The 9,616-nt window shown below is 44.5% G+C and overlaps 1 protein-coding gene across 1 annotated transcript; it reads right to left on the bottom strand.

Annotated features, from left to right (window-relative positions):
• Positions 1–3,307: 3,307 nt before the first annotated feature.
• Llph (LLP homolog, long-term synaptic facilitation factor) lies at positions 3,308–8,451 on the bottom strand. The gene is made up of 3 exons (XM_036170053.1): positions 8,391–8,451; positions 7,082–7,293; positions 3,308–3,552 (listed from the first exon to the last, which is right to left on the bottom strand). The coding sequence occupies exons 2-3, from the start codon at positions 7,284–7,286 to the stop codon at positions 3,383–3,385; spliced, it is 375 nt and encodes a 124-aa protein (XP_036025946.1). The 5' UTR covers positions 7,287–7,293; positions 8,391–8,451; the 3' UTR covers positions 3,308–3,382.
• Positions 8,452–9,616: the final 1,165 nt, after the last annotated feature.

Raw genomic sequence — 9,616 nt, 5'->3', positions numbered from 1 at the left:
ACTGGATTATCCACAAGAGCTTCCGCTGCTAGTCACACTGTTTCTACTTAGCTGTCTGGTCACTAATAAACGTGGCCCACGCCTGCGTTTGGACCACTTGGCACATTTCTAATGAAGTGTTACTTAAAGAAATCCAGTCTGCCTTCCACTCAGGTTTGAGAAAGGCTCCATAAATCATTTTGTTACTAAAGCGTGTTCTTTAACCCAAATCTGCTCCAACCTGATCCCATTACGGATTAAGCCAAGTTACAAGTACTCTACCCAAAGATCACCGTTTCTCTCTGAGAAGTTTTTTTGGGCTCGTGGAAGGCAGAATCACTGTTGGAACGCATTTTTGGAACAGCTGTCCCCGTGCCTCAGTTTCCTCGAGTATAGATAACATCAGCAGCATAATCATAGGTTCCTGAATTAGATGAGCTAATAATTTTAGATGTATATTTTTATTATTTATATTTAATCTCTTTAAGAGCACAAACATAGTTCCATTGTGTTTCTAATGAGTCTCCGTCTAATCCAAGCGGTTTGTTGCTTGGCTTGAGCGCCCCCTGGTGGTTTGAAAGCGACTCTCCCGAACGCATCCAAGACAAATTGGTAAAGCAAAGTTATTTACATAAAAGATTTAAAGGACTACACTGCGCTTCTCCAAGTATTCGCCTTTAGAAATAAAGCGACAAAGAGCTTATCACACCCCTGAACTGATTTTGGAATTCTACCCTAGATTTCCTGCCAAAATCTGAGATAGACGAGCCCTGCAGCTGGCTACACGATCCGGAACTCGAGGTGGTGATCCACCCAAGGGTTAGAAGGCACTAATTTCTCCACAGCAGCTGCTTTTTCCAGAAGCCATGAGGCCATGACATACTAGAACATGACTCCCAAGCATTTTGGGTAGTGATTTTGGTAAACTGAGGCTCGGGGGAGAGGACAGCCTCAACTGGCGTTTTCTTCAACTGCTCTTTCATATCATTTCTTTTAAAAATGAGGTAACCTGAGCCCATTTATTTGCATGGACTGGTTGGCTCCAGGTCACATGCCTTCTGATAAGTGGCCTGGTCACTGACCTTGGCCTACACGTTGGAACCCTTTTCTGTCTCCCTAATTCCGGGGCACATGCTCTTGGGCCTGACTTTTTATGTGGATGCTGGGAATCCAAACTGGGGTTCTAAATGCTTTTAGTAAGTTAAAACTGGAGTGACCAAGTGTCACAACCCACTGTAGGTGAACAACCTAACATCTTGGGGAGGCCCTGGATGGGAGCTCTCCTCAAATTTGAGGTTGTGAGCTACAGGAAAAATATGTATGGATTCCTGGAAGTGATGTCTTCAACTTCAGCAAGCCAAGGATGCTGCTGAAACTAAATGAAAGCCAAGGGTGTAAACACTAACATAGACAGTGCCCATGATGAAAGAGGGTAAATAACTCAGTGTCAGTGGCTTAATGTCTGCTGCATTTTATCTCATGCACTTATGTATCTATTTCCCATAAACACTGTTACTACCAACTACAGCAAAAAGGAACATTGAACGCTCTCCACCATCCAACCCCTTTTCACCTGTTAATACTGGGACCAAACCCAGAGCTTTGTACACGCTGGAGATGAGTGTTCTATTCCTGAGCTACATCGCCACCTTCAGAGAACTGTATTTTGAAATTATCCGCTAGCTTCCTGGTGCACTATTAAGTTGAGGGGGACCTAGTATACTAATTTTAAACATCGCCTTTAATCCCAGCACTCGGGAGGCAGAGCCAGGCGGAGCTCTGTGAGTTTGAGGCTAACCTGGACTACAGAGTGAGTTGCAGGAAAGGTGCAAAGCTAGAGAAACCCTGTCTTGCAAAGGTCCTGGTTTTATTCAACACATAGTGGTGAATCTGACTAGAATGAAATTTCAGATGGAATACTAAATTTAGATTAAATTTAATTAATTGAAATTAACAAAGTATGCTGAGACAGATTCAACTAAAACTCATCTTATTGGCATATAAGGAGCCAAGAGTAGTCATGCTAATGCCAGCTCTCTTCATAAAACAATACTAACATTAAGCTAATTAATACCTGTGTTTATATATGGACCATTTCCCAAATGGATGGATGAATATATATCATACATCCAGAAATATTCTGAATTAACATACTCTGAGAAATGCTGCACTTCATTGTTTAAGCTACATGATATAAAACTGAACTAACTGCCTGGTGGTAGTGTTACACACCTTTAATCCCAGCACTTGGGAAGCAGAGACAGGTAGATCCCTGAGTTCAAGGCCAGCCCGGTCAAGACATAGTTCTAGGCCAGCCCAGGCTACACAGAGAAACCCTGTCTCATAAAGCCAAAACAAGAAAAAAACAAAAAACAAAACCTGAAGAACATTTGTTTTCAGAAAAAACAAAACAAAACAAAACCATAACGTTTTAATTACCTAAAAAGCACAGTAATCTGTACATATTATAGTCCACCTAAATTAAAGACGTCTGTGCTTCTCGGTAACTGAAAACCTTAAAGATACATGAAGGAAAATGTCAAACACTAAGTGCTACACACGAACTACCTTTTATCATAAATTATAAAAATAGAAACTCTAAGTAAGTACTACTTGTACGAGCCACTGACATCCTTTTCTTCAAGACTTCTTTTTTAGTTATTATTGTGTGGGGGAGCTTGTGCACATGATTGCAGGTGCAGTGGGGGCCAGAAGAGGGTGGATCCCCTGGAGCTGGTTGAGACACTCAACATGAAGCAGGAGTCCTCTGCAAGGGCAGAATGTGGTCCTAACTGCTGAGCCATTTCTTCAGCCCCTTGATACCCTATTTTAAAATATGACACTATACTAGCTTTCTGTCCGCATCCTGTTTGTAGAAGCATGTTTAATCTGAGGCATTGATTATAATTGCCATTTTGTAAAACCAAGTAATTATAACCCCAGTAATGCTCACAAGATTGTTGTGTCTGATAATACTCAAACATCAGGCAGCATCCGATTTCTTTCATCACAGAGGCAGTTTATTCAAGTTCCCAAAACAAATCAATGATTCTGGATCTGAATTACAGATATAAGACCAAACTAAAATATGAAAACAAAAAGCTTCCATTCAGTGAGAGCTGAAACAATGAAGACATTCCTAACAACTGAACTTCTTTCCCATAAATACTTTCCAGTTTTTCTTTCTTTCTTGTGTGTGTGTGTGTGTGTGTGTGTGTGTGTGTGTGTGTGTGTGTGTGTGTGATTTTTCAAGACATGGTTTTCTCTGTGTAACAGTCCAGGCTGTCCTGGCATCTGCTTTGTAGACCAGGCTGGCCTCGAACTCACAGAGCTCTGCCTGTCTCCGCCTCCTACGGGTTGGGATTAAAGGCACATGTACCACCACTTTCCAGTTCTCAAGGGTCTACCAGGCCAGGCCCTTCGCTGCCTTGGCTCTGCTTTTTCCCCGTTTTTTCTCTCTCTTTGCCTTCAGTCTTTTCCTCTGCCTCTGGTTCATCCACACTGGGTACTGTCCATGCTGGTCTAGAAGGGTCTTCTTGTTTCTCTTCAGTTCAATCTCCATTTTTGTGTCATCTAAATTAAAAACAATAATAAAATGAAAAGTTATTAATATCCATACATGAAAACCACCCAGTGAAAGCACATGAATACAGCAGGAACATCACAACTACAGGTGGTCTGAAATTAAAAAAGGAAAACATTCTTTTATAGCATCCCTTGACTCCTTACAGCAAAGTCAAGCACAATCAACACGTGTTGCTGCACATTCCTGAGTCCACTTGTGCGTGTGTGTTTGTAGAGGGCCCTGGAGGAAAGGAGTGTGTGTATGTAGGGACCCTGGAGGAAAGGAGTGTATGCTGCCAGGGCCCCTGGAGCTGAAGTCACAGTCAGTTGTGAACCCCTGACACAGGAGCTGGGAACTGACCTCCGCAAGAGCTCCAAGCACTGAGCTATCTCTTCAGCCCTGAAAGTTACATTTAAAGCAAGCAAGTGACACAGCCTGACTTGCATTTTTAAAAGATCAAGATGTTGACATAGAAGACAGGAGGAAGAGCAGAGAGGGAAGTAAAAAGCTAGTACCAAGGAATGGGCAAGAACTGCTGGCCACGCAGTTTGGGTATAATGAGTAATGCTGTGGATAGTCCTTTTGTACACTGTAAAGACTTGTCACTCCAATTGGTTTAATAAAACACTGATTAGCCAGTAGCCAGGCAGGAAGTATAGGCAGGAGATCAAACTAAGGATGATGGGAAGAAGGGCAGAGTCAGGAGTCGCCAGCCAGACACAGAGGGAGCAAGAAATCAAAGTGCCATAAAGGTACTGCCACATGCAGAGTGTAAATAAGGAATATGGGCTAACTTAAAATGTAAGAGCTAGTCAGTAATAAGCCTGAGCTATTGGCCGATCATTTATAATTCATATAAGCCTCTGTGTGTTTATTTGGGACTGGGCAGTCGGGATAGGAAACATCTGATTACAAAGTGATGCTTTGGTTTAGACATGGGACAAAGGAATGAGAGAGGATGACTGCATTTCTTGGTCTAAGAAACTGGGCAGGCAGCTGTAAGAGGGACATGAAGAGAAGCATGGACCTGAGCGCAGATAAGTCAAGCTTTACTGACAGGTGTATAACTAAATACGAAGACTCCCCTCACCTTCAATGCTATTTCCACTTCTGAAATATTACAAAAACAAGTGCATCAACACATTTTCTCTACAGTCTCAACGGTTCCTTCACCACCTGGGCTTCTAGCCATTTCAGGGCCTCACTTAAATGCCAACAACTCACCAAGCACTTGAGAAAAGTGTTAGAGGGGCAAGGAAGGAAACAAGGATGAGAGCAAGGGGGTGAGAACTCAAAAAAATAAATAAATAAACAATGCTCGAACTGCTGTTCAAATTTTGGAAGCAAGCAATACCCCCAATGAGATAAAAATAAATCCCCAATGAGAACAGGAAGCTGTAAGGAAAAAAAAAATAGTCAAAGTTAAAAATAAAGCATTTTGGAAGCAGAAAAATACAATAGCATACTAAGATCCTCCAAGAGGAAATTAAGGAAGTAGAGAGAACACACAAAAGAGAAGAGTAAAGGATCACTCAAGACTCAAGAGTGCATGGGCACCTGATGCCCACATTCATAAAGAATGCTTAGACCCCATAGAGACAAAATGTAAAAACACACAAGACTTAAACTGTGATGAAGTATTTCATACATATGGTGACAATAATAAGATCCTGGAAAATAAGTCCATATATGGCTAGGAGGAATATAAAATGGTTTGGCTGATGTAGAAAATAAGAATAACCATGACCCAGCATTTCTATTTTAACTTCATACTCCAAAGCACTGAAAACAGGTATTTAAAAAAACTTGGACACTAAGGTCATAGAAGCATAAAAGTGACCCAGATGTCAACACACAACAGGTAAATAAAATGTGGTATACACAACAAACTAGTATTCAGTCTTTAAAAGGAAGTACTAATATATGCTAAAACATGAAATTAAAAAATGTGATACTACGTTAGAAAAGATCACACATTCTATGACTCCGTTTACATGCCATCGTTCAAAGAGGAAATCTATACAGACAGAAAATCCTTAGCAGCTGTCAGTCTTGGGGCTGGAAGAAGAGAAAGAGAAACCACTAATTGGGTGCAGTGCTTCCTTTTAGAGAGATGAAAATGTTTTGGAACCAGAGGTGTTGGTAGTGAAACATCTCGACTGTACTTAAATGCCACTACCACACACATAGAAACGGTCGGTCAACATCACATCAAATTACCACAGTGAAAAGAGTGGGTGATGCCTGTGACAAGGGGACACTGCATGCCAGACCACACGCTTCAGTCTCTCAAGGGCAGCCGAAACCAAGGGACTGACAGAAACAGAGAGCAAAGAGGTTTTCCTCTGGAAGAATGGGGTATGATATCTAGGGTAAGAAGCGTTAAGAACACCGTTCTCCTTGGCCTTGAGACATAAATACAGGTCTGTCTTTGAGGGGGGCTATTGTGAGTGCTTCATTTAGCCTTTTCTTTGCTGAAACCGGCATTATATGTAGCCTCCAAATTTAAACCATGACCAATAATACACAGAGATAGCTAAAATACGTCCACAAAAAGTAGATTCTGTGATTTTCCAGGGTACTAGTACAAGTTCGTAGGATTCACAGAATGAGAATGGGGTCTTTCGAGGAATAAAGAAAAGCTTCTTTCTCACCTGCCCAGATCCCGACTGACCTTCCAAGCTCTAAGCTTGTTCCTGCAGTACTGATAGTTCCTGGGGCATTCAGGCTGCTACATCACTGCTGAGGACCCATTAAATAACCCAGACATGCTTATTCCCAAACACTGACTTTAAAACAGTTTCACGTGGGATCTCTAATAGAACGGTAAGCTTTCAAAGAATAAAGATGTGAACGTAACAGGCATGATAGATGTATAAAGTGAGGGCATCACCACTCCAAGGTATGGTTGGAGAGAAATTTTCTATTGTAGATAGGAAGCGGAGTACAGCCAGAGGAGGCAGCTGGAAAAATCCAGAGCAGGGAGAGAAAGAAAGTAGTAGATTAAACATGGCCAGTAGACCAAACCAGGGCATGAGAGGAGAGGGGTGGGGGTGGGGGGTGTAGAGTGAGAGAGGAACAGAAGAGAGGGGGAGCAGGTAGAGAGAGACACACACACACAGAGAGAGAGAGAGAGAGAGAGAGAGAGAGAGAGAGAGAGAGAGAGAGAGAGAGAGACAGAGAGAGAGACAGAGACAGACAGAGACAGACAGAGACAGACAGAGAGAGACAGAAAGAGAGAACATGGCAGAAATGGCAGGGTTATACAGGAATGAGAAGCTGGGGAAAGGGAAAGCCCTGAGGTGAAGTTTAAGGGAGAGGGAGGGATGAGGAGAGCTGAGAGGAGCCAGGATGACAGCAAACACTTTGTTATCTAATAGGAACCACAGTCAGCCATTTGTCCCCAGTTTCTTTTGGGTCTGACCGACATTAGGGGTAAGTAGAGATGGAAAGAAGACAGCTATTTAAAAAGAAAAAAAGGCCGTAAGAGAAAACGGATTCATTTTCTCACTATGTAAATAAAGCACATGCGCTCACCCTTTTCATCGTCCACCGTACACTGCATTTTCTCCTGGCACTGTTTGGGGACCACCACAGTCGCTATGTCTTCGACATCTTTCATGAGAGCGTCACCGTCAACTCTGAGAATACTTTTAAGTCTGTTGAGCTCCTTTGGGGCGTTCTTCTTTCTTTTCTCGGCACGCATCTTCCGTTTCCACTTACTCCTTAAGCTTTTAGCCATGCTTTACCTGGCGGCCAACAAAAACAAACAAAGAAGGAAGTTTACTATTTACACCTTTGAATATCAAGGAAATGGCCGGGCGGCGATCTCTTCAGTACTGGAACAAATGGAAGATAACCTACGATGTCTTCTTGCTTAACTTATAAGTGAGGATCAACACAGAGCATACGGCGATTAAATACACGACTGTCAAGCCCCTACATGCCAGTGAGAAAGTATAAATCAATCCATTCTCAAAGCCACTTAGTAGATACAAAAGTTAATAAACGGCTTTAAAACTACCTACTGCTCTTTTGCCTTGCTCCAGCTCCCAGTCTTAAATCCTTCAAAAAGTGTTTTGTGTGAACTTTTAAAAGTTAGAGCATAGCTTTCCGCCTTTTAAATGATTTCTTTGTTGCTGTTTTTCGAGACAGGGTTTCTCTTGCTCACAGAGATCCGCCAGCCTCTGCCTCCCGAGTGCTGGGATTAAGGATATGGGCCACCACCACCGCCCGGCTTTAAAAAAAATTCTTTAATGACATGGAGTATTCAGGCATCAGAGTTCACTCGAGCCTCCCCCGACTCTGACCTCACCCTCTCCACACAGGAGCCTGCATAAGCCCACACCACGCCCACTTTCGTACCCTGGCATTCGTTGTTTTATGCCTGGAAATCGCTCTCCTCAAGGCTGGCTCTTTTCAGGCCCTCAGACTCTTGGGTCACCCCTCCCTACGACGTGCAGTTTTCAGCCCGGAGCTACCGTCCCCCTCGGCGGACTGCAGGGTTAAGCGGCTCTGGCTCGCCGCTGGATCCCCGGACCGCGGCTCTGCAGACAGCGCAGGCTGTGTGCACTGTGGGACGGCTCGGTTAGCATCCTCTGATCGCCAGCAATCGCCACTTGTCTAACGAGACCCACACGTGGAGGGTGGCGGCAACCCACCGGACGAGCCCAAGCCGGGCAGCCACAACCCCGGGGAGGCGGAGCGGGGAGATCCTGGCGCCGCCGTGAAGATCCCGAGGCTCGAGCCCCGCACCGCCGGGCCGAGGCCAGGGGCCGCAGCGGAGGTAGGGTCCGAGGCCAGCCCTCCACGCCGCAGAACTAAGCCCGAGACCCACGCGACTCACCTGAGAAACACGACCGCACTCCACGCGCAGGACACCAACCGGAAGCCCCCGTACTTCCGCCTTCCGGCCAAGGCCGGCGCGCGGCACGCCGGGAGTCCTGAGAGGCGTGGTCTTTGGAAGCCCGGCCACTCCGCAAGCTGTGATGGTCTCCTGCCGAAGAGATGGTAGTGTTCGGAGAAAGCAGAAGGGGTTTCCTGTCCGGAGGGACGAATTATAAATCAAGCCATTCTCAAAGCCGCGGATAGGCCAAGCGCGGCGACAACCTCACGGATACGGGAGACCCAAGGGATTGCTCAGCGTCTTACCATCCTGGAGCCCTTAATGAGGTTTTTATTTGCAGCCTAGAAAAGTTCCCATTCCGCTGAGGATCCCAGGATGCGCGCGTATGTGGGAGTATATCAAAGTGTACGATTTAAATATGTCAAGTTGACTGCGTGCCAATTATATTTCAAAGCTGTCACCCGACGCAGAAAATAATCCTCCCTTATCCCGAAGAATTTAAAGGGTAAAACGATCTATTTCGTCCAGTGTTGACCTGTCCAGACCATTACATTCCTGAGAGAAAGCTAAAACTAGGATGACTGAGGTTACACAAATGTATGGTTTTGCATATGATTCTAATTGCACAGTCTATGGAGATACACAGGTCTCTTAACATTTGTGAAAGATAGAGGTGGATAGTGTCCTAGGGCCTAGATAGTACCTCGTTCATTGATCTTCAGTAGATGATTAGGCAACACATGTCAACTACCCAGTACTATCTGTAAGCAGTGTTTTATACAGATTACAGCACACAGAAAAACCACAGAACTGTCTTCAAGGATTTATTTCGATGGGGGGGGGGGGTGAGTGTTTTGTCTGATATAAATATGTGTCTTAGTTAGGGTTTCCTATTTGCTGTGAAGAGACACCATGACCATGGCAACTCTTATAAAGAAAACACATAATTGCGGTGGCTTGCTTACAGTTTCAGAGGTTCAGTCTGTTACCACCATGGCAGGGAGCATGGCAGCATGCAGGCAGACATGGTGCTGGAGCTGAGAGTCCTACATTTTGCAGGCAACAGGAACTTGACTGTCACAGTGAAGCTTGAAAAGGGACCTCAGAGCCCGCCCCCACACTGACACACTTCCTCCAACAAAACCACACCTCCTAATAGTGCCGTTCCTCTTGTGTGTGTGTGTACCACATGTGTGCCAGAAGAGGACATCACATCCCCTAGAACT

Source organism: Onychomys torridus, chromosome 20 (assembly GCF_903995425.1).
Source record: "Onychomys torridus chromosome 20, mOncTor1.1, whole genome shotgun sequence".
NCBI classification, from domain to species: Eukaryota; Metazoa; Chordata; class Mammalia; order Rodentia; family Cricetidae; genus Onychomys; species Onychomys torridus.
This window is presented reverse-complemented; position numbering and strand designations above follow the sequence as displayed.